Source organism: Oncorhynchus mykiss, chromosome 8 (genome assembly GCF_057628025.1).
Source record: "Oncorhynchus mykiss isolate SJ-2025 chromosome 8, ASM5762802v1, whole genome shotgun sequence".
NCBI lineage: Eukaryota > Metazoa > Chordata > Actinopteri > Salmoniformes > Salmonidae > Oncorhynchus > Oncorhynchus mykiss.
The window spans coordinates 48,412,249-48,437,803 of record NC_143029.1 but is presented as its reverse complement, the minus strand read 5'-3'; the positions used below and the strand labels follow the sequence as shown (position 1 = coordinate 48,437,803).

The window sequence follows — 25,555 nt, the reverse complement described above, 5'->3', positions numbered from 1 at the left end:
ATCTGGTCCTCTTTTTTCAACTTGGCCTCTTTATTCAAATAGACTGGGGTTAGATTGGAATTTTCCTTTTGGGGACACTTCTTTCAGTTATGGCACATAAGACTACTTTGTTGATACATTAACAAAGCTTGTACAAAAGGGTGGGTCCAATACTGGATGCTGATTGGTTAAAACCGCTAATTGGTTTCAAACTTAGCCAATATGGTTTTGGAGTTGTGGCATGGTTTCAATGACTCATTTTTTAAAATACCACTTGTGCCTCAACCAGCCTATGACTCAGCTGGCCTGCTTAAACCACACTGAAACTTGTGCTCAACATGACGTGAAACAATCATTAGCACAGCATTCAGTCTGGTTTAAGCAGGCTGTGACTCAGCATGTGTAAAGCTCTAAATTGAAGTCATTGATAATGACATGCCTAAATTGTACTTCTTGCCCTTATGAGTCAAAATGAGGATGGGGAAAGGACATTTCAACAGGCGCTCCCACAAGACACAGCCAGCGTTCATCAATACAATGCACGATTCATATGAAAGTGTCATTCATTTGTCTTAGAAAACAGGGGGTGCCAGTGATGATATTTACTTTGAGGATAGTTCCTTGGTTTAGTATTTTCTTCTTGCTCTTTGGAGTGGAGTTTCTGGTGATTCCGCATTTGTTGATTTGTCCTCTGGAAAGGTGAAACCAGCTCCTGCAGGGTGAGTCAATGTGGTTGTATATATAGTATTAATAAACAGCTCAACTTAAGTTATGTTTCATTACAGTACATGTAGTCCTACTGATCTGAGGGTATTCAGTCACTGAGGACTTTATGAGCTGTGAAATTATGGCTCACCTCACTAGCGGGATGATCATGTCGTAGTGGGGTCTCCTATGACAGAGTAGCAGCCAGAGCAGGACCGTGAGGGTTTCTTGAATGAGTCATCAGTCCCCCTTCTCCTGCGAAACTGGCTCATGCTGACGTGTTGCATTTTCTCAATCTGCGGAGGACAGTGAACCAACACTTACTGTTTACTATATCTATAGGTGTAATTCAGAAGTTTACCCAAATCTTCCATTGACATCAATTCATAATTAATGTGAAAGTAAAGACTAACACACAGATCTTAAGTTAAGCTTGGGACTATAGGGAAAATAAGAAAATCAGCCAATTTGTTGATTATGATCAGGTGCTTGCTTTTTTGTATTTTTTTTTCATTGGCGGTACATAACTTTGTGCTTTTAACCCTTTGATGAGTATGATTAACTGTTAAATAATCTCTATAGCTAGTGCCCCTACATGTAAAACCTCTTACATGTTACCATCCTATTCCAAAGCAAACTAAATGAAATGCTGCAATGAATGTCCCACATTAAAAAAAAGTTTCCTCCGATCCAAGAGTCAAAGAATCAAAGGATTGCTCACCATTGTTAGTCTACTCATCAAAAGCAATCACAAAAAACAATGTTACTCCCCAAAAACTTTTAAGACAGTGAAGAAGAAATCATATAGCAAGCTTACCATTTCACCACTTGTTTCTATGGGCACCGATTGGATTGTAATTATTGCAATGGTGAAAATGACCAATGCCAATGATACCCGCTGCATTTTGTCTCTTCTGTCAAAGCTTGTGGAGGAGGGAATCTGCTGTGTTCAAGACAACCTTAAATCTAAATAGGCACGTCTGTTACAGCTGGGCGGAGACTGTTCTATGCCATTCCTTTTTGTGATGAAGAAAGCAATATTGTGACGTGGTTGTTTTAAGGTAGAATGCCATGGAAAAGCAGTATGTTGACAAGTGAAAACGTCCTTGAATTTATGTTTAACATATTAACACCAATATTTAATCACAAATCAAAACATGCAATGTATGCCCTGGCTTCAGAAAGTGTATATTCGACCTTATGAACGGAAACTTAAAGGGTCAATCTGCAGTTAAAACAAGCGGTCACTCTCAACCAGCCTGTAACCACTCTCAAATTCATAGACAGAGCTATGGATGCAAGGACGGATCATCTTTGAGATAAAAATGATAGTTTTAACCATGTTTTGAGGATATAGCCTACACTGTTTAATTATATTGTTTACAAACAATGGAGTGAAACAAGCTTATATTTTGGGTTCTGATAGTATTACTAAACTGACTTCAAAACGCAGGTCTCTGTGTGTGGTTATCACAATTTGTTTGCTCGTCACCTAAGGCATATAAAATGGATGCATACTAACCGAAGTCTTGCAGGTGTTAAAATGGTTGAATTCATTTGTGCATGTGCCAGGTGATAGAAATCTCAACTGTAGTACAGGCATTCCAAAAAGTTGGGTAAATAATACTTTCCTGTTGATATTTTTCAGACAACCAGTACAGTAAGTTCAAATGTAATTTTATTCAGCATTCTTGCTTGTAAGGAAACTATCCACGTTTTTGCAGTGCTTTAATTTAGACTGTGTCCCTAGAAAGCTGGTATCATAGTCTGATTTATTAAGCAAGGTTTAACCCTTGACAGTTAAGCCATAGTGCAATTTCTAAATCTAGATAGATGTATTTGGTTACGGATTATATGTATTTGCTGTTGTTATGAATGAATGTTGTCATCTTGTCATATATATTTTTTAACTGATCCAAACCAATATAGTAACTGAATTTGAGATTTTACTCAATATGAGAAAAAATGTAATTGTCAGTTTACTTCCTAAATTGACTGAATTTAAATGGAATTGACTGACCCTAACCCTGCTTGAGTCTTTAGATGTGTAAATAAGCTCAATAGTTACAATTATTTATTTTAAGCCTAATGAATAATAATCATTATTTTTGTTTCACTGGAGTTCTATGTAGCCTAAAACGTGTTCCAGTAAAAAAAAGTGACAATTCTGCCAAGCGGTAACCATGAACTGTCTGTGAAAAATGAGGTCCACTCTTTCAATGATGTTGCAATAATGAATCATTTCTGGTCTTTACGTAATAACGTTCAGAAGACACCATTTCCCACAACCCTTCTTATTTTACCCGCCCGTTATTAAAATGCGAAAGTTGGTCTTGAAAGACAACTCGGCGTTTCATTGGTTGGTGAGCCGGCATTGGGACACGCGACAACGAGCTCATTCTTTCTTGTGAGTTTCCAACATCGTCGCAGCCGCGGGTGAACAGGAAAAAGACCGGTAAGAAAACGCCAGCAGGATATTAAAACGTATATATCTAACAGAGTCACAAATAGTGTTTAAATCTTTTTGGATGTAGTAAAAATGTATCTGATAAATTGTTGGCAGGATCTGTTGTTTGATTTGTTTGAAAACGTTAGCTAGCATACAGGTAACCTAGCTAACGTTAGTTTCTAGTTACTACACAATGCAATGAAAAGATGACCACGAGTTTCTCGGCATTAGCCACCAGCTATCTTACCGGCGTCTGACTCTAAAATCATTTGGGGATTTATATCCAGTGGGATGATTGGCATCTGACAAATCGAAAGATATAAAAGCCCACACTGACTTCCTGGATTTGTGATAAAATTGCTTAGCTAAGTTACTAGCTCGAGATTCGGAGGTAATTTGGCTAGCCAGTTTCAGCTAACTGTTAGGGCCTAAATATTTCACTCACTAAAATAGTGGCCCAGGGTGCCAGTTTAACAGCTAGGTAGCTAACGTTAATTTGCAGTTGGCAAACTGATTAAATGTCTATAGCTAGCGAACGTTCGTTACAGTTCTGAGCGAATATAACATAGTCATGTAGCCAGCCATGGTAAGTTAAATGGCAGGAAATGAGGACGATACGTGAGATTAGCCATACTAGGCCACCTGGCTAGCTACCCCAGTGCTTACTGTTGTGCTGGAAGATGACTAACTCAGCTGACCAGGTAAAGGATGCTGGCATTTATAATGCAATGCGCAATATGATTAGCTTCCTAACTAACGCTTGCTAGTTGCGCAATGTGATTAGGTAACTGCGCGTAAAATATATCCTCGGTCTAACCATAGATGGATTAGCCATTTTTTAAATGTTTCGTCTTCGATTGCGATTCATATGAATGACAACGAAGGGAAGACTTGCAAGCAGTTCAACTAAAGCCAGATCAAGCAGAGCTTTGAGAGTGTTAGGAACATTTTAATGTGTCATTTGGCTGGTCAGCAACATGCTTCATGAATGAGGATAACAAACGGGCGACCCTTTCCAACCAAATTGATATTACTTCCATTTGTCTTGGTAGTGGTAATGAGGTGTATCAAACTAAACGAAATGGCACCAGCATTTTGATTCACTTGATGACTGCTTACCATATTAGCTACTCCTGATAATCCAGATGCAGGCAATACAATGTTACTTACTGAACCAGTTTTCCCTGCTTTGACCCCCAGCTCTCTGTCTTCAAGTTTAATTTTGTCGAGGTAAGCAGCAGCCATGCCTTCAGACCTGGCCAAGAAGAAGGCGCAGAAGAAGAAGGAAGCCGCCAAATCCCGCCAGAAGACAAAAAAAACTGAGGATGGAGAGGGAGAGAAACCAGAGGAAGGCCAGGAGAATGGAGCCATAAGCAACGGTAATGGTTGATAATCATAGAGCAACTAAAGAAGGGTTTAAGTTTAAATCCTCTTCACTGCTAGTTCAGGTTTCAGAAATGTATTTGTATTCCAGGTGGTTGTTCTCTCATGTTGAATGGATAGGTTGGTTCTTCAGGTTAATGTAAGTAGAGATGGGTAACACTTCATTTGGAGAAATGACTTACTAAATGGCCCTCCATGTCACTGAGTTACAGGTGTGGAAAGCCTGACCAAGGAGATGGATGAGTTTGAGCTGAAGAAGACTGAGGCGCGGGCGGTGACTGGCGTGCTGGCTTCGCACCCCAACAGCACAGATGTGCACGTCACCAGCATGTCGCTCACCTTCCATGGGCAGGAGCTGCTGCAGGACACCAGCTTGGAGCTCAACTCGGGCCGCCGCTACGGCCTCATTGGCCTCAATGGCACTGGTAAGTGGTTACATCACACGGGGTGTGTTCAGTGGGCACAAAGAGAAAGTAAGCGCTTTGAATGTGTTTTGGGTAAGAATTTATCCGTTAAGACCCTTTTCATTAGAAAACATTTTGTTATGGTGTGCTCTAATGAACAGTGCCTTTGGGACACCTCGTTTGGTCATTTTCGGTGTTAGTCACACCTGTCCACACGGGACATCTTTCAGCCAACTCAGCCTTTATCTTCTCAGGACATAATATGCCCTAGTTTTCCCAGGAGCAACCTCTAGCTGGGGTAGGGTTACTTTTTGTGTATATGTATTGGCCCCTTATGACATTTATAACTGAACAGCAGCCGTAGACCCTTTATCTTCTGTGTAGAAGTTTATTTGAAGTATCCCCACCTTATTTACAAATATACATTTGAGCTCTACGGGGACACTTAAAAATCTTTCTCTTTCCAGGTAAATCCATGTTGCTGGCAGCCATTGGCCACCGTGAGGTACCTATCCCAGAGCACATTGACATCTACCACCTGACCCGTGAGATGTCTCCCAGTGAGAAGACTGCCCTGCAGTGTGTCATGGAGGTGGACGCGGAAAGGATCCATCTGGAGAAGGAGGCAGAGCGCCTGGCATCCGAGGACTGTGAGTTGCTTTGTAATGGTGGTTTGGTTGTAGTACTGTGAATTACCATGTTACCATGGGAACTGTGCTCACTGTGGCAGCTTCCCTTCCTAGGCGTGGTACACTACCTCCCATGTCCCGAATAGTCCTGCATAATGTGTTCCCTTCATGATGTAGCATCGGGACAAGGGCACAAAGGCTTAATTGGTGCGATAATAACTGTGATTCCATTCTGCTCCAACCAGTTAAAATAAACACCGTAGAGTAGAAGTTTCTCTCCGCCCACCCCGACTGTCATCTTCTCCTGCTCGTCTCCCTCTTTTCCATTGTCCTCCACCCAAACGCTCATCTCTCTGTTTCTCTCCCCCCTAAAGCCGAGTGTGAGAAGCTGATGGAGCTTTATGAGCGCCTGGAGGAGCTGGACGCAGATAAGGCTGAGGTGCGGGCCTCCCAGATCCTCCACGGCCTGGGCTTTACTGCCTCCATGCAGCAGAAGAAGCTTAAGGACTTCAGCGGAGGCTGGAGGATGCGCGTTGCTCTGGCCAGGTACACACCCACCCTTTACAATACAAAGACAAACCTTTACTATTAAAGCGTCTCAGTGCGTATTTGGGATCTGGGCCCTTGTTCATAAAGGTTCCAAATGTAGGCGCGCTGATCTAGCATCAGTTAACTTTTGGATCATAGTGGACAGGTGGAACCTGATCCTAGATATGCACCACTACTCTGAGAATATGGTCCCAGATCCGCCACAAGCCCCTGTTCATTCATTATAATGTAAAAAGCTTAACTGATGCTAGATCAACACTGCTACTGTGAGACACTATATGAATACAGGCCTTGAGTGCAGTCTTTTTCCTAGACTCTCTCAAGCCTCGCTTCAACTGTCTACACCTGTCCAGAAAACTGTCAATCTACATGAAAAGCGATGGGGACTGTGAGGGTTCTGTTTAGAATTGGCTAAATGACACAAGTGGGCAAATAACATCAAACCACAAAAAATTTTTCTTTCCCACTATCTTTGACTCTCCTAACTTGACTGGTCGAATCCTAACAAAATATGGACACCAACTATATTCTAATGATGCACAGGCGTTTGGCTCAGAACTGTTTGGAAGTGATGTAAAGACAGGCCGAATGATAACGCCGCCAACAAGCAGTATGTTCCCAGTGCAGTGGGACAAATTGTCCGCCGCATTTTTCTGATCCCCGTCGTTCTGTTCACTTTTGTTGGGTTTCACTTTGCCCAAATGCCTTTAGTCATAACTATTTAAGAGGTTTTAGATTTAAAACATCTAATTCACAACCTCCAATAAGACCTACCTGTAAACTGTGTTTTTCATTCACAAATGCCCTGTTTTTTTTGGTGAGGGTGTGAATAAGCCTATTTTAGCACTGTTGTTTTGAAGACCTACTAACCTGGTTTTGTGCGTTCCTTGTCTCCAGGGCCCTGTTCTTGAAGCCGTTCATGTTGCTGCTGGATGAGCCCACCAACCACTTGGACCTGGATGCCTGTGTGTGGCTGGAGGAAGAGCTTAGCCAGTAAGGCCATTTAGACGTGTGAGATGTAGGACACAACTTTTCTAGAAACAATTGTGCCTGTATCATTACTTTTAATGTGAAAAGCCACCTTAGATTGAAGGCAGGGTTCTTCTGACATTTAAGTGGGAACTCCAGAGGTAAACTGGAAAATCATGGAACATTTACATGATCTACTCACTTTAAGCTGCTATTGCATGCTGGTATTGCTGCTGTGACATGATGTAAACAAAAGGCCGAATTATAGTGCCCCTGCCAGGCAGTTTGTTCTCCGTGCGGGGGCGCGTTGACAAAAACTAGACCGAAGCGTTTATCTGATCTAAGCAGTATTCCAAAAAGAGTGTAGAGCTGATGCCACAGGGTTTGTTAGTTCCAAGATAACATATTTGTTTTAGACATTGCTCATGGAGTTTATAGTTATGTGCTAACTAGCTATATACAGGTAACTGCCAAAATAAAGGAAACAATGACATTGTGTCTTAATAGGGTATTGGGCCGCCACAAAGTCTGGAACTATTGGATGGATTCCTTCCGCCAGAAATTACATAATTTGGTGTTTTCTTGGTGGTGGAAAATGGTGTCTCGGGTGCTGTTCCAGAATCTCCCATGGGTGTTTAATTGGCTTGAGCTCTGGTGACTGAGGTGGCATATGGTTTTCATGCTCATCAAACCATTCAGTGACCACTCGTGCCCTGTGGGTGGGGGCATTGTCATCCTATGGGGTCATAGCCTTGCCTGGGGACTCAAACTGAATTCCTCTGCTGCTCTGTATTCACTACATGTTTCAGTCGGAGACTGCCATCGTTTGTGGTGATGTCAAAAGGAGGGGTGTTGTACAATCAGCGATTGGCTTATCTCTAACCAATCAGTATCACAGCCAATGACACATTTTCTAAATGCAGCTGTACTCAGAATAGCTAAGAATGTGTTTTGCGTTCTATCAATCATTGGGGAGGTACTCGAATCCTGACTCATTGCGGAGAAACTCATGTCCGTGGGCGTAGTGTTTGGCCGGAGCAAGGCATTTGGGTAGCCAGGCAAGGCATAGCCGTGGTAACCAAAGTAATGGCCTACCCAGCATTTTAATAGATGACCCTAACCATGATAGGATGTTAATTGCTTAGCTAGCTCCGGAACCGCACCTGCTTTCAATATTCTTTGTATCCCTCATTTATTCAAGTGTTTCCATTACTTTGGCAGTTACATTTTGACTTTGGTCCCTGACATTGTAGGATAATGCCTATTGGTTGTGTAACTCAAGGATTGTCATTGTTGCTTTTTAGAAGTGTCTGAAGTTTCAGCCTTACTCCTATTCTACAGATTCAAACGTATTCTGGTCCTGATCTCCCATTCGCAAGATTTCCTCAACGGCGTGTGCACCAACATCATGCACTTGCACGAACGCAAGCTGAAATACTACACGGTAAGAGCAACTGCACTCTGTCATGGGTCACCATGGACCAACAAGCTGTTTATCTGGTTTACAATAATTCTCCAGGTCTGAGCAGTTGCATTTCCTGTCCTCAGTTGATAAATAAACACTAGTTCACTAAACTTACTTACCCAAATGGACCCAGTTAAAGCTCAGACTTCCACCATTTACAGGGTTTGTCCGGTGATGAAAACACTGGAAAAGTCATAATTTTAAAATTGTTTTCCAGGCCTTGGTAAGTTTTGGAAAATGATCAAATCTGAGAATTTTGAAAAGTCATGAACATTAATTTCTGTTGGTGTAATTTATTCAGGCAGTTAATATTATATCAATAAAATTTAAAGCAACGTCTGCCAGGATCGGAATGACACGTTTGTGTGCATCACCTACATGTGTGCGAGACAAGTGGGCCGTTGCTCAAGGAGAGAAACAGTCGGACATTGCAGCATCAGGTAGGCCTAGCCTATGAAATATGATATAAGACTAACTAGGTTGGCAATTCAAAACATATATTGTACCCTATAGGTAACTATTTAGCTATTGGGGAGTGAATGTTATTTACAGTGCATTCGGAGAGTATTCAGCCCCCTTGACATTTTCCACATTTTGTTACGTTAGACTTATTCTAACATTGAATAAATATTTTCCCCTTATCAATCTACACACAGCACCCCATAATGACAAAGCAAATCAGGTTTTTAGACATTTTTGCAAGAGGAAAAAAAAGTATTTACATTTGTATTCAGACCCTTTGCTATGAGACTTGAAATTGAGCTCAGGTGCGTCCTGTTTCCATTGATCATACTTGAGATGTTTCTACAACTTGATTGGAGTCCACCTGTGGTAAATTCAATTGATTGGACATGGTTTGGGTCCAGGCACACACCTGTCTATATAAGGTCCCACAGTTGGCCGTGCATGTCAGCGCAAAAACCAAGCCACGGGGTCGAAGAAATAGTCAGTAGAGCTCCAAGACAGGATTGTGCCGAGGCACAGATCTGGGGAAGGCTACCAAAAAATGTCTGCAGCTGGCCGCCCGGCCAAACTGAGCAGTTGGGGGAGAAGGGTCTTGGTCGGGAGGTGACCAAGAACCCGATGGTCACTGACAGAGCTCGAAGGTTCACCCATCTCTGCAGCACTCCTCCGATCAGGCCTTTATGGTAAAGTGGCCACACGGAAGCCTTTCCTCAGTTAAAGGCACATGACAGGCTGCTTGGAGTTCGCCAAAAGGCACCTAAAGGACTCGGACCATGAGAAACAATATTCTCTGATCTGATGAAACCAAGATTGAACTCTTTGGCCTGAATGCCAAGGGTCATGTCTGGAGGAAACCTGGCACCATCCCTATGGTGACGCGTGGTGGCAGCCGCATCATGCTGTGGGGATGTTTTTCATCGGTGGGCACTGGGAGACGAGTCAGGATCGAGGGGAAAGATGAACGGAGCGAAGTACAGAGACCCTTGATGAAAAATATAAATGAGAACGGTCTTGGTAGATGGTGTGGTCTACAGCTTATGAGGTCCTCTACCTCAGACAAGCAAACACTAATAAATTACCCCCTAAATAAAAATGTAGAGATTATATTTGTCTTTTTTTGTTTAGCCCTTATTACCGTAAATACTAAAGTCGCATTCATTCGTGAATTCAATTTCCAAAATGGAACGGTTTATGCCTATTTTTTTACGCTATTTATTCAATGGTTGCTTTATTTTTTTAAATTAAATGCTTAATTGCATTTCAAATCATGAATGACTCGTTTATGCTGTGTGACGTGAACAAATAAATCATTTATTGATACAGTAGCCTATGTAAGTATTGAAATATAGGCCTAAGTAAGTTATGGTGTTTTAGACTAAACAGGATGTGCTCTTTGGCCTACAGCTCGGTGGTGGTTATACAAGGCTGCGATACTAAGCCTACTAATGATAATGACATTACTTATTATCATTATCATGATAATGAGATCAAGGAAAATATTGATTAATATTATAGAATTTTCCAGACAATTTGGGACAGTGTAAACAACACTAAATAAATAATACCTGAGTGGCTGGTCTAACAAAATGTACAGCCTCTGAAGGTATGGCAAAGATTAAAAACAGACAGATTTGTGACGAACCAATATGGTGGTTAACTTTGCTATTACGCACATGGGAACATGGTCTAGGAAAAGGCGCAGATTCAACAGCGCACTGATGCGTTTCAGGACCGCGCCCAGTATCTAACACGGGGGAAAGCGCCTTTTTGTTCTAAAATGTTTTCTATTTGTTGCACCATATACAATTTTTCAATAGCACAGGTCTTGGACTGATGGACTGTGCCATCTCCACAGCCTCCACTCACAGGCGCAAGTCAGACAGGTGTCTTGTACACTTATTTTTATGAGCTGCTGCTCGACCTTACACAATGATAAGAGGTGGTACATGGGATCAGAGCAGCCTCCCAGCGACGATACCACATTACCCTTACTTTTTTTATACATGCATAGACACCACCAAGTGGTGGTCATGGAAATTTGGCTAGATGTCGTGAAATTCCATCTGTCAGAATGTGTGTTGAACTCTGCATTTACACGTTATCGTGTATTTTGCCTTGGTGAGTTACTATGATTTAAAAACGTACTATATTCAAGTCATAAAAACAAAATAAATGAAAGATGTGGGGTTACATCCCTTTTTTTTTTTACTTGTTAAATGGTACACAATCATCTAAAAACAAATATTTGTTTACCACCTCGAAGGGCAACTACGACCAGTACATTAAGACCAGGGAGGAGTTGGAAGAGAACCAGATGAAGCGGTTCAATTGGGAGCAGGACCAGATCAAACACATGAAGGTAAACTCCCCTTTCTCTTGGGACACTTTCACGTACACAAGTAGTATGTGAAATTCGGGCTGACGCCAGTAATGTGGGTGATGGGTTATTTTGGAACCACCTAGCTTGTGGCCGATGGGAGTGAACTGCTTCACCAAACAGTAGTAGTTTTGTAAACCCTTCTCTCTCCTTACTACCCCACCAGAACTACATAGCCCGGTTTGGGCACGGCTCAGCCAAGCTGGCTCGTCAAGCCCAGAGTAAAGAGAAGACTCTGCAGAAGATGGTGGCCTCGGGCCTGACTGAGAGTGTTAAGAATGACCAAGTAAGTCTGTTTAGTGACTTTGACAGGGCTGATGGTGCTTCCCGTATAGGGTAGGAACAGGTGCTCTTTTTGGTATAACAAGTTTGTCGTTTTGGCTACAGCCCAGAGTTTTTCCTGGACATGCAAGTCACATGATCAGGAAAATCTATGGACCTTAGTTATAGTGGATATTAATGCAGGCAGCTGACCAGAGTTTGGGTGTACTCTTATTATTGCTACTGTGGTATGATGTAAACAAAATGCCAAATTATAGTGCCCCTGCCAGGCAGTGTGTTCACCGTGAAGGCGCACGGTGACACAAAATTGTCCGACAAGTTTTTCTGATCTAAGCAGCATGCCAAGGAGTGTAGAGAGCAGACGCCACAGGTTTTGTTAGTTCCGGGATAATAGTAAATTGCAAAAGAGAATCCATAATTCCATAGCTTCCTTCGGGGTGTCACAAGGCAGGAATCAAAGAATAACACATGCAAACCATCCTAAACACTTCTTTTCCTTTTTTTAGACCCTGTCATTTTGTTTTCCTCCCTGTGGGAAGATTCCCCCTCCTGTCATCATGGTCCAAAATGTCAGCTTCAAGTACTCTGATGACCAGGTACGCGTTTGTCCAACCTCACTTCTGCCTAACGAATGTTTTGCTCAACTTGTTTTTTGTAACTGTTCCTAAAACCAAAGACCTAAAGAGATTCCAGCTCCAAACTATACTGTATTATGTTTTTCTCAATATTGTTGTCTTATGTTTTCCCTTGTTTGATGATTCAGCCCCATATATACAAGAACCTTGAGTTCGGTATCGACCTCGACACCCGAGTGGCCCTTGTGGGGCCCAACGGGGCCGGGAAGTCCACCCTGCTTAAACTCCTCATGGGAGAGGTTAGTCTTGACATTGTTACGGCCATTTAGCAGACTTGAATTGTTCTCCTGTCATTCAGCCATACCATGACACGTTACCATAAATAGTTTATAGTTGAATTTTTACAGATATGTGAGAATGGTCAATAAGTAGAAACAAAATGTAAACGGTCGTTTTTATTTCCTGTTCAGTTGCCTGTGCATTTCTTTGAACAGATATCCCACAACTGCCATCTCTCCATACCTACCAATGTCTCATTGTCTTTGTCCTCAGCTCCTCCCCACTGATGGTATGATCCGCAAGAACTCCCACGTCAAGATTGGCAGATATCACCAGGTACCATACCATTAAAGCACACGGGTATACTAAACTGTCTTAGATCATTTAAGTGCGTATGCTCCTACAATTCCAAAATTGGAGTTGTCTGCGAATTTGAGTGAATCTGTGGTTCCACCAACTGATTGTGCGTGGTTGTGAAGTGGATTGCTTTTTTATTTGATTTGGAGTTAAGTTTGTTAGACATTTTTTTACAAATCTCCATGATTCACATGGCTGAACCTATACTCTATTTTCTCCAGCATCTAACAGAGCAGCTGGAACTTGACCTCTCCCCCCTGGATTACATGATGAAGTGTTACCCAGAGATCAAGGAGAGGGAGGAGATGAGGAAGATCATTGGCCGCTATGGGCTGACAGGCAAACAGCAGGTCAGTTTGATCATTAGTGACCAATTGTGATCCTCAAATATTGTTCTCCCAATTGCAGACTTGCCTTCAGATAACATTTCGTTTTGCTTTCAAGTCATTTTAACGTTTGAGCCTGTCTGTTGTGCCAGGGGAGTGGGGTTTGTAGTTTTGGGACTGTTCCATTTGTATCACGAAAGCTCTAAGGACAGGAAAATAACTATTTGAACCCAGGCCGGGTTGTAGTCAATTGTAATTTAACCCAAGTCGGTAATTTAATTAAACCCCTATATATGAATTGGGGGAACGGTCTTCTGACATTGGTGACGTTTCTTCTTTTTTTTTTCCTCAGGTGAACCCCATTAGAAACTTGTCCGACGGGCAGAAGTGCCGGGTGTGCTTTGCCTGGCTGGCCGGGCAGAACGCCCACATGCTCTTCTTGGACGAGCCCACCAATCACTTAGATATCGAGACCATCGATGCCCTGGCCGACGCCATCAACGAGTACGAGGGCGGCATGATGCTGGTTAGCCATGACTTCAGGCTCATCCAGCAGGTGAGAATCGAACAATTGGAAACAGATTTGATTGAAACGGTTGCTTTAAAATGAACAGAAATGTACTCCAACCCTAATGAGGCCAATACATTTGTGGGCCACAGTGTCTGAACATACTCGACCATGCTAATAGCACACCGGTGCTGAGCCGACTCCACTAGTATACAGCAGCGGAGTCAACATTTTGAATGAGCTTATCAGAAATGGCTCTAGTTTACTTATTGGAATTATTTGTTGGAACAACTGGGATTAATGCACTTGTATGTGCTTGTCCTGTTTTTGTGTCCCTATTTAACCCCCTTTCTCCTTTGTTTTCCATAGGTGGCCCAGGAGATCTGGGTGTGCGAAAAGCAAACCATCACCAAATGGAACCGGGACATCTTGGCTTACAAAGACCATTTGAAAAAGAAGATCGACAAAAATTCTCATGGTGTATAGAAAATTGAAATACCTCCCCAGATTCAAGACTGCACTGTCCCAAGACTGTGGACTCCCATTTTTCCCATTCCCTCTTCACGTGGCTATATAACTCGACGCATGTTACTCCATTTCAAGATGCCCAATTCCTCCTGCTTTTAATGCCTCTTTATAGGCTGCTGGAAGGTTGTGGTGCGACCTAGTTGCCTTCCATTGCTACTCCCTTCACAGGCATACTTATGGTATCTTGATTTCTCAATTAAAATAAATAATTTATCCATCAATGTGGTAGAGAACGTGTGCATTTTTCCACAGTTCAGATATAGTAGGACGTTAGCCGCCTGTACCAATTTATTTCCTTTTACTCTAAAATAGCTTTTTATTATTTAACTGTACCTGCAATAATGGGATTGTATGAATAAAGGAGCAAAATAACTGACTTGTTTTGTTTTTAGTGACATGACTGAACTTTGACTCATCAGTTCATGGACCAAGTTCTAAAGCATACATTAAGCATTTTCTGTTTATTTTTTGGCGTTTTCTACATGTTTGCATTTGGGTCATAATTGCACGATTGACAACTGTAGCAGGTAAAAATAAAAATTGTCTCATTGGCATTCTGCTAGCTTATGACAACTACAAATAATTTGATATCTAGTCCAGCGATGTCAAAATGGACATGTAAGCTACCGTGGTAGCTAGTTCAAAATTGGCTACCGGTTAACAAGATGGTACTACACCAGCTCTGACGCTCATCGGCTGTGGCGGGGCTTGCAAACCATTAGACCACAAAGGGAAGCATAGCTGAGAGCTGCCCAGTGACACGCCTACCAGATGAGCTAAACTACTTCAATGCTCGCTTGGAGGCAAATAACACAATCATGCATGAGAGCACCAGCTGTTCCGGAAGACTGATCACGCTGTCCGCAACTAATGTGAGTAACAGGTCAACATTTACTAAAGCCGTGGGGCCAGACTGATTACCAGGACGTGTACTGCGAGCATACGCTGACCAACTGGCAGGTGTCGTCACTGACATTTTCAAACTCCCTGTCCGAGTCTGTAATACCAACATGTTTCAAGCAGACCACCATAGTGCCTATGTCCAAGAACACTAAGGTAACCTGCCTAAATGACTACTGACCCGTAGCACTCATGTCTGTAGATGTAGCAGTGTGATGTTGTTCCCCTAGATTATGCACGAAGTTGCACACAAGGACCAATTCAAATAGGCCAGGTCAAGAGAGGATGTTAATAATTTCATAATGCAGTGTTATTTACATTTAATTACAGCTGCATAGCTAATGTTATTTTTTTGGTGTACAGACACTTTTTCATATCTATATTGTACATGTGATTGTAAAAGTTTATTTTGATTTGGTCCATCGCAGGTTATCTGTATTTCCGTACCCCCTTATTGTTCTCTTTTGCCTGACCTTCGGCCAGCAAGGTATGTTGTCCTTGGCTCCGCAATTGTTCAATATAAAACTGGGAATGTTAGACAAGGTTCTGGTATACAACCATTTTGTTTTAATGTGGGCAATATAAAGATTTATGTTAAGTTTCCCCGAGCTCGCTTACTAGGGTACCTATTGTGAGTACTTGGGACAGTGTTTGAGTAAGTTTCCATGTGCTTGTGACTGCGCCAAGGGCTAAAATATTGTGTGTTGTCTCTTCGTGTGCAGGTGTTACAGGAATTAAATTCCTCTGTTTTAATACCCAATTAAAATTAAACACTGTCAATTCATAAGAGTTTGTAAGCCCCTTATTTGTATAAAATGGACAGAGACCAGTCTTTGAAATCAACCAGCTGCGTTTATTCTCGTGAGTACTGCCCATTATACATTTTATCACAGGTTATAAACTGAAAATGACGTCAGCGTTTTCTAAACTGTTCCGTTTCTTCTCGACACTGGTACAAAGGCTGTATAGTTCTCAAGCCTTCCCACATCGTCTAGAGCCAAGGTCAGCCTGTGTAGATAAGCATTCTAGCCAGTCTGGCGATATAGTTCATTCATTTCTACCAAGGAACAGATGGTCATTGTTCGAATTCTTGATTATATTTACACACATTATATTCAGTACTAGGATTAGAAAGAAAATTCATACATATACAGTAACATAATAGTATTCTGATTGGTACATATACAGTAACATAATAGTATTCTGATTAGTCAGTCCTGATTGAAATGTATACATAATTAGTCATTATTGATAAATGTTCCCTTAACAGCAGGGCAAATCAAAAAAATGCAATCAGCAGACCTCCAGTTGTGGCAGTGTCCTAATTAAAAGTACAGAACACAGAACGAACCACCCTCATTGACATGAAGTGCTTTGAAAGGCTGGTCATGGCTCACATCACCATTATCCTAGAAACCCTAGACCCACTCCAATTAGCGTACTAACAGATCCACAGATGATGCAATCTCTATTGCACTCCACACTGCCCTTTCTCACCTGGACAAAAGGAACACCAATGTGAGAATGCTATTCATTGACTACAGCTCAGCGTTCAACACCATAGTGCCCTCAAAGCTCATCAATAAGCTAAGGACCCTGGGACTAAACACCTCCCTCTGCAACTGGATCCTGGACTTCCTGACGGGCCACTCCCAGGTGGTAAGGGTAGGTAACAACACATCCGCCACGGTGATCCTCAACACTGGCCCCTTGGGTGAATGCTCAGTCTCCTCCTGTACTACCTGTTCACTTATGTCTGCATGGCCAGGCACGACTCCAACATCATTAAGTTTGCCGATGACACAACAGTGGTAGTAGGCCTGATCACCGACAACGATGAGACAGATTATAGGGAGGCCGTTAGAGATCTGGTTGTGTGGTGCCAGGACAACAACCTCTCCCTCAGCGTGATCAAGACAAAGGAGACGATTGTGGACTACAGGAAAAAGAGGACCGAACACACCCCCATTCTCATCGACGGGCTGCAGTGGAGCAGGTTGAGAGCTTCAAAGTTCCTTGGTGTCCAACAAACTAATATGGTCCAAGCACACAAAGACTTCAGCCACCCTAGTCATAGACTGTTCTCTCTGCTACTGCATGGCAAGTGGTACCGAGCACCAAGTCTACGTCCAAGAGGCTTCTAAACGGCTTCTACCCCCAAGCCATAAGACTCTGGAAGATCTAATCAAATGGCTACCCAGACTATTTGCATTACCCCCCCCCCCCCCCTCCCTGTTACATCGCTGCTACTGATATCATCTATGCATAGTCACTTTAATAACTACCTACATGTACATATTACCTCAACTAACCGGTGATCCCGCACATTGACTCTGTACCGGTACCCCCCTGTATATAGTCTCACTATTGTTATTTTACTGCTGCGCTTTAATTAAGTAAACTCACCCCATTCTGTACAAATGTGCGCAACCGTAACATTCAAACAAGGCTACAAAGAAAACTAATGGGACTGTAGCGACTGTTTTGACTTCAAAATCGGTGGTGTGAACTAGGTTTCTATTTAACTGTTGATCGACATGGTAATGGCTCTATAGTATTTGGAGAAAAGTTGAAAAAAACGGACCCTCCGTTACATCTAGACGTGTCATGTCTTAACGTACAGCAGGCATAAAGCCACTATTTCTGTCTTGCAATCTCTCTCCACCAGGTGTAGCACTTCTCTCATCGTTTAAAAACAATAAATGGACAGTGACAGGGGGGGTAAGGGGGATTTCCGTCTTCATTGTATGCGATCATCATTCTCAAAGCCTCTGTTTACTTCTAAGATCACTTTAGCACCGCCCTAAAAACCCAATTCAAATTCGACACAAACCTTCAAATAGGTATGTAATGACACATTATATAAACTCTTTATAGTGTTTTATTTACATTTTAGAGGCGATAAGGTGATAAGTTGGACAGATCGAGTAAAAAAAAGCTATTTTCCCACGCGACATCTCTCCTTCTCACTATCACGCATTAGTTTCACTTCCCCACCCGCTATTTTTTTAAAGACCCGACGGGGCTCATTGCCTGCTTGAATTATGCAGAAACGGGCAGTGTTTAGGTCATGTAATTGATTCTGTTGGAAAGGGGATAAATTGTGTTTTACAATGATATTGACATTACAGTTGATCTGGAAGTATTACGTTTTGGGGGAGCTAAAATAAGGGCAATTGTACGGACCAAGGCGATGTACGAGTTTACGTTACTTGTTCCTTTTATCTGTATTTTTTTACTTCATTGTTGGTTAGGGGATCGTAAGGTCTGGCCTGGTCTATTCAGCGCATGTGACTAATAAAATTTGATTTGAATTTAGGTTGCTGTTCCCTAGCAACGATAGCAAATGGTGTCAGTTGTAAAGTTACGTTTTTGTTTATATGTAGTTGGCAAACTAGCTAGCTAATAAATTTACGGAGATTAATAATATGCATAGGCTAATGGCTAACTAGAGTGGCACTAGCAGTGTTGGGGAAGCTACTGTAGGAAAAAAGTTTACCAAGCTTCTGTACCAATTCACACTGGAAGAAGTTAAGCTACACGTAAGAAAAATAACATTATAGTATTACTTTGAAAAGGTAGTTTGTGAAAAATGATTTGTAAATCTGAACTGTCATAGACGGTTCACTTAGCTAGCATACGACAAAGTTTGGGTAGGGACGTCAAACATTCAACCTGCTGGACATGGATGGAATCTCCATAGACAAACAATAGCAGTAGAATGGCCATACTGAAGAGCTCAGTGACTTTCAACGTGGCACCATCATAGGATGCCACCTTTCCAACAAGTCAGTTCGTCAGATTTCTGCCCTGCTAGAGCTGCCTCGGTCTACTGTAATTGCTGTTATTTTGAAGTCGAAGCGTATAGGAGCAATAATGGCTCGCCGCAAAGTGGTAGACCACACAAGCTCACAGAACGGGACCTCCGAGGGCTGAAGCGCCTAATGCTTTAAAATCGTCTGTCCTCGGTTGTAACACTCACTACCGAGTTCCAAACGGCCTCTGGAAGCAACATCTGCACTAGAACCGTTTGTTGGGAGCTTCATGAAATGGGTTTCCTAAGCCTAAGATCACTATGCGTAATGCCAAGCGTCGGCTGGAGTGGTGTAAAACTCGCCGCCATTGGACTCTGGAGCAGTAGAAACGCGTTCTCTGGATTGATGAATCATCTTTCACCATCTGGCAATCTCAGACAGACAGACAAATCTGGGTTTGGTGAATGCCAGGAGAACGCTACCTGCCCCAATGCATAGTGCCAACTGTAAAGTTTGGTGGAGGAGGAATAATGGTCTGGGGATTTTTTTCCATAGTTCCGGCTAGGCCCCTTAGTTCCAGTGAATTGAGATCTTCACACTACAATTTCTTTACATTTATTTCACCTTTATTTAACCAGGTAGGCCAGTTGAGGACAGGTTTACAACTGCAACCTGGCCAAGATAAAGCAGAGCAGTGCGACAAAAACAACACAGAGTTACACATGGGATAAACAAACGTACAGTCAATAACACAATAGAAAAATCTGTATACAGTGCGCGCAAAGGAGGTAAGGCAATAAATTGGCCAATCGTGGCAAAGTAATTACAATTTAGCAATTTACACTGGAGTGATTTATGTAGAAATACTGGTGTGCAAAAGAGCAGAAAAACTGAAACAAATATGGGGATAGGTAGTTGGTTGGATGGGCTATTTACAGATGGGCTGTGTACAGTTGCAGCGATCGGTAAGCTGCTCTGACAGCTGATGCTTAAAGTTAGTGAGGGAGATATAAGTCACCAACTTCAGTGATTTTTGCATTTCGTTCCAGTCATTGGCAGCAGAGAACTGGAAGGAAAGGCGGCCAAAACAGGTGTTGGCTTTGGGGATTACCAGTAAAATATACCTGCTGGAGCGCGTGCTATGGGTGGGTGTTGCTATGGTGACCAGTGAGCTGAGATAAGGCGGAGCTTTACCTAGCAAAGACTTATAGATGACCTGGGGCCAGTGGGTTTGGCGACGAATATGTAGTGAGGACCAGCCAACGAGAGCATACAGGTTGCAGTGGTGGGTAGTGTATGGGGCTTTGGTGACAAAACAAATGACACTGTGATAGACTGCATCCAATTTGCTGAGTAGAGTGTCGGAGGCTATGCGGGCAGTGATCGGTTGAAGAGCATGCATTTAGTTTTACTAGCATTTAAGAGCAGTTCCAACTGCCACGGAAGAAGTGTTGTATGGCGATGAAGCTGTATACAGAATGGTGTCGTCTGTGTAGAGGTGGTCAGAGAATCACCCGCAGCAAGAGCGACATCATTGATATATACAGAGAAAATAGTCGGTCTGAGAATTGAACCCTGTGGCACCCCCATAGAGACTGCCAGAGGTCTGGACAACAGGCCCTCCGATTTGACACACTGAACTCTGAGAAGTAGTTAGTGAACCAGGCGAGGCAGTCATTAGATAAAACAAGGCTGTTGAGTCTGCCGATAAGAATACGGTGACTGACAGAGTTGAAAGCCTTGGCTAGGTCGATGAAGACGGCTGCACAGTACTGTCTTTTATCGATGGCGATTATGATATCGTTTAGGACCATGAGCGTGGCTGAGGTGCACCCGTGACCAGCTTGGAAACAAGATTGCATAGCGGAGAAGGGACGGTGGGATTCTAAATTTTGTTCACTTGGCTTTGGAAGACTTTAGAAAGGCAGGGCAGGATGGATATAGGTCTGTAACAGTTTGGGTCTAGAGTGTCCCCCCTTTTGAAGAGCATATCCCAATTTAGGTCACCAAGCAGTACGAACTCTGACGATAGATGGGGGGCAATCAATTCACATATGGTGTCCAGGGCACAGCTGTGAGCTGAGGGGGGTCTATAACAAGCAGCAACAGTGTGGGACTTATTTCTGGAGAGATGGATCTTTAAAAGTAGAAGGTCGAACTGTTTGGGCATAGACCTGAATAGTATGAAGGAACTCCGCAGGCTGTCTCTACAGTTGATTGCAATTCCGCCCCCTTTAGCAGTTCTGTCTTAACGGAAAATGTAATTGGGGAGGAAATTTCTGAATTTTTGTTGGCCTTCCTAAGCCAGGATTCAGACACAGCTAGGACATTAGGGTTGGCGGCAAATTTGAGGGAAACTAAAAGTTTGCTAAAAGGCACCTAAAGACTCTCAGACGACTAGAAGATTATCTGGTCTGATGGAACCAAGATTGAACTCTTTGTCCTGAATGCCAAGCGTCACGTCTGGACGAAACCTGGCACCATCCCTACAGTGAAGCATGATGGTGGTAGAATCATGCTGTTGGGATGTGTTTCAGCGGCGGTGACTGGGAGACTAGTCAGGATTGAGGTAAAGATGAACGGAGTACAGAAAGATCCTTTATGAAAACCTGCTCCAGAGCTCTCAGACTGGGGTCAAAGGTTCACCTTCCAACAGAACAACGACCCTAAGCACACAGCCTAGACAACGCAAGAGTGGCTTCGGGGCAAGTCTCGGAATGTCCTTCAGTAGCCAAGCCAGAGCCCGGACTTAAACCTGATCGAACATCTCTGGAGAGACCTGAAAATAGCTGTGCAGAGCTTGAGAGGATATGCAGAGAAGAATGGGAGAAAAGCAGGCGTGCCAAGCTTATATCGTCATACCCAAGAAGACTGTAGGCTGTAGTCGCTGCCATAGGTGCTTCAACAAAGTACGGAATAAAGGGTCTGAATACTTTTCAAATTAGCAAAAAATTCTAACAACCTGTTTTTGCTTTGTTATTATGGGGTATTGTGTGTATATTAATGAGAGGGGAAAACGATTTAATCAATTTTAGAGTAATGCTGTAACCTAACAAATTGTTGAAAAAGTCAAGGGTTCTGAATACTTTCCGAAGGCACTGTAGATCTAGGAGGATGAGAAAGGGAGTGATTCAGCTTTGGCAGTGCGGAGAGCCTCCGTGATAGGGAGAAACTCCACAAATACAGGTGTGCCAAGCTTATAGTGTCATACCCAAGAAGACTTGAGGCTGTATTCGCTGTCAAAGGAGCTTCAACAAAGTACTGAGTAAAGGGTCTGAATACTCATATAAAATGTTATATTTCAGTTTTTGATTTTTAATATATTAGCAAAAATGTCTAAAAACATGTTTTTGCTTTGTCATTATGGGGTACTGTGTTTAGATTGTTGAGGGGGAAAAAACATTTTAATACATTTTAGAATAAGGCTGTAACCAAACAAAATGTGGAATAAATCAAGGGGATATTTTCTGAAGGCACTGTAGTTAAACTGGGATATGACTAAAGAGTTAATCAAAGTGATTTTTTTCTTCAAATAGACAGGTAGTTTCCTTTCCATGGTAGCAAGATCTTACCTATTTTTGCTAACTTTCCATAAAAATGTATTTCTTTCAGGATTGTGCAAGGTTGGTAGAATCTTATAAAAAAAGTATTCACAGCTGTAATGGCTGTCAAAGGTGCTTCCACCAATTATTAACTCTGTGGTGTGAAGACATACTCAATCGATACAACCTCTATTTGTATTTCTTAGTAATTTGGAAAATGTTTTTGAAGTTTTTTTTCACTTAAAAAATGCGGAGTAGGTTGTGTAGATCTATAGGATAAATGTAACCCTTTACAGATTTTAGAGTTAACCCTTTACTGACACGGGTTGACAATGGCAGATTAGGACACTGATAAGTGCTTAAATTGGAACGAAGTGACTGTACAGTAACATGAAACATATGACGTCAGAGCTCATGGTCTTCACTTCACAGCTCTATATGGGAGGGAAAAAAAGCTATATATGGGAGACCCATAGGGCGGCGCACAATTGGCTCATCGTCGTCCGGGTTTAGCCCAACCTCACATTCAATTCGCGCATTTCCTAAACATAACAAATAAAAAAAATATATAAACACACACCACACATACTGTTCCTTCTGCTTACTGAGTTTTTATCTTCACCATGTTGAATTAGTGCTTGTGTGTTCCAATGAGTTATATTTGAAGATGTATAGAAAAGCTATATTTTTGTATTGTATTGTTACAATCCATAACCGGGCTAAAATTGTGTTTCGTTATTTTCCTCGTCTATGAGAACTTTGTCATTTTTAAAATAACCATGGAGTAGTCTTTGTGTCTTTGAACAACTGGTTATCAATATGTAGTTTATCGACGACGAGAGCTTCTCGTTTCCATTTTAATCTATTTTCTTTTAAAATTGGATACAGAACTTTACGCCAGGTAATGTCAGGTAAGGCTTCTCTAACTAAGAACGGTGTTCTCCTTTTTTAAATTCATTCACTTCGGTTTCAATCTTATTGACTGTCCCTTTTAGCTTGTGTTTCCTTCTCCAATGTCGCAGCTTTTTCATCACTCTTCTCGAGGCTTGCCTTCAACTCTTTTATATCCTTACTGACTAATTCAAGTATACCACAGTTTGTCATTTATTGATTTTATCAGATTGGTTTCACCTTTACCTTTCCCGGTGGTGAAAATATTAAATCGTCCGTGTCTGTAGAAGAGTCACGTTTTCGTTTCCCCTGTCTTACTCTCCGTCATGTTTGGGTGTTACTTGTTTTCGCAATATTTGTCGATAAATGTCTCTAGTCTTAAAATTTGTTTTGTGTGATTATTCAGATTGAAGGTTATCACCCACCAGATTGTGTAGTGCTATTATTTAGTCTAACAGATTGTGTAGTGCTATTAGTTAGTCTAACAGATTGTATAGTGCTATTAGTTAGTCTAACTTGCCGATATTGAATATTACGTTTTTATCTTGAGGTGCTCTACATAACTTCGTTTAGTCCGCCATTACCAGTCTCAGTCAGGCCTCATCTAGTTAGGTACAATCATGTCCAACATTTTTTGGCAACCTTGATAAAACGAGCAAAAAAGACTATAAAATAAATAATAAAAATACTGAGGAATATTGTATGCATTATTTTTAAATAGGAAAATTATATAATTTTATTCTAATACAATTGCTCAGAGAAAGATATTTTGTAATTAATCTAAAAGGGATGGGGGTCTAAATTATTGGTACAATCTACCCAGTACCAGTACATTTTTGCCGAAAACCTGGTTGCCTCTGCCAGGAAGCTGAAACTGCAGTTTATACTCGATCGTCCGTCACTCCACCTGCAAGAGACATCGAGAAACCCTTCCCCCCAAGTGCATACGTACCCCATATACCAGGGATCATCAATTAAATTCCGATTTTTTTTATTGAGAGAATGAACACAGGGCCGGAACATCATTATGAATCATTTGTAGACTGCAAATTGACCGCAAGTAGCCCAAACAAATATAATATTGGACTAAAGCATAATAATTTCAAACCTTAAAATTTCATACGATCATCATCACCTCTCTATTATGCGTGGGAATATTTTGGAACAGATGTTCAAAATCACTTGGAGCTAATTTACTGGTGTTTTTAGTCTTTTATGTCCAACATTATTCTGTTTTGGGGCTCAAGGACGTTGGGGGGGAGGGGTACAAATAAAATATTAAATCACAGGCCGCCAGTTGGGGACACCTGACATGTATATTACTACTATTTGTATTCCGTTACGATTATCACAATGTGTGAGCATTAAATAAGCCCCTAAATCAACAAGACAATCCTCCTTATTTTACACCAAACTGAAGAGTGTAACGTTGACTTTGAAAAGGTTAAAGACTTGACTTCCAGGATCCGGGTAAATAAAAAGTTTTAATACAGAGCTTTGGGGTAGACATGGTCATGTGAAAATGCAAAGGCTCTTATGCTCTTCATTATAATATCATGATTATTCAGTGTCTTCCTGTCATAAAACACGAGTTTATTGTCACAGTGTCTAGATTCTGGTAACTGTTGTGTCCATGACGTTACAGCGAGACTTTGGCTACTTTATGTGGGCCATGATGTTCTGTACAGAACGATGGTCTTCTGTTTGTCATAAGTGTCGTTTTTTATCTGATAAACAGGGGTGATGGAAAAACACTAGAAAAATTATTGTATTTCAGTACAGAAAGTTCTACCTTTTTAGATACAGTATGTGTAAGCATTTTAAGCAGGTTAGGCTATTCCTGTTATGATTATAAGCAGAGATATGTAAGGATATGGCATCTGGCCTGGGTTCTCCTCTGTCTTTAAGTTCCCAGCTGTGCTGTGAATTAGTGCGTTAGAATGGAGCTCTAACGAGAGCACAGGCTGAGACATGCAGGGAATACAGATAACAGAGACACAAGACAATGTTGTGTTTGTATTTTGCAGCCTATAATAATTATGACCAGATAGGTTTAAGGTCCTAAAATGTTTGTCTCTGTATTTCCTACTTTATTTACAGTCATAAGTATTCATTTATAATGCAAATTATATTTTTATTTAATGTTGCTATTTATTTTTATTTAGTCGGTTGTTCATACAACTCATCCCAACTTGGCAACTCCAAGCATGATTTAAGATCAAAATGAATGTGAAATGT

General features: G+C 41.7%; 1 protein-coding gene and 1 long non-coding RNA gene across 3 annotated transcripts; one reads left to right on the top strand and one right to left on the bottom strand.

The window, feature by feature from the left end:
* Positions 1–11: 11 nt before the first annotated feature.
* Positions 12–1,644, bottom strand: LOC110529979 (uncharacterized). The gene is made up of 3 exons (XR_002474466.3): positions 1,502–1,644; positions 836–980; positions 12–691 (listed from the first exon to the last, which is right to left on the bottom strand). It is a non-coding gene; the product is annotated as an uncharacterized LOC110529979 (long non-coding RNA).
* A 1,342-nt stretch (positions 1,645–2,986) lies between these two features.
* Positions 2,987–14,601, top strand: LOC110529977 (ATP-binding cassette sub-family F member 2). 2 transcript variants are annotated; one of them, XM_021612692.3, is made up of 15 exons: positions 2,987–3,139; positions 4,349–4,512; positions 4,729–4,941; positions 5,388–5,570; positions 5,924–6,095; positions 6,996–7,091; positions 8,409–8,511; positions 11,261–11,356; positions 11,541–11,660; positions 12,163–12,252; positions 12,420–12,530; positions 12,784–12,846; positions 13,089–13,217; positions 13,546–13,749; positions 14,071–14,601. In XM_021612692.3, exons 2-15 carry the CDS (start codon positions 4,377–4,379, stop codon positions 14,185–14,187), a joined length of 1,833 nt encoding a protein of 610 aa, XP_021468367.1. In that variant the 5' UTR covers positions 2,987–3,139; positions 4,349–4,376; the 3' UTR covers positions 14,188–14,601. The 2 variants fall into 2 exon arrangements, with proteins under 2 accessions (XP_021468367.1, XP_021468366.1); XM_021612691.3 differs by having other exon boundaries at positions 3,005–3,139; positions 4,334–4,512.
* Positions 14,602–25,555: the final 10,954 nt, after the last annotated feature.

What these genes read in the sequence shown, in the direction of transcription:
- LOC110529977 (XM_021612692.3), top strand. Translation starts at nt 4,377, where the DNA reads ATGCCTTCAGACCTGGCCAAGAAGAAGGCGCAGAAGAAGAAGGAAGCC. An exon ending in ATGCGCGTTGCTCTGGCCAG is followed by an intron (nt 6,096 to 6,995) that starts GTACACACCCAC and finishes CCTTGTCTCCAG; the next exon opens with GGCCCTGTTCTTGAAGCCGT. An exon ending in GGCTGACAGGCAAACAGCAG is followed by an intron (nt 13,218 to 13,545) that starts GTCAGTTTGATC and finishes TTTTTTCCTCAG; the next exon opens with GTGAACCCCATTAGAAACTT.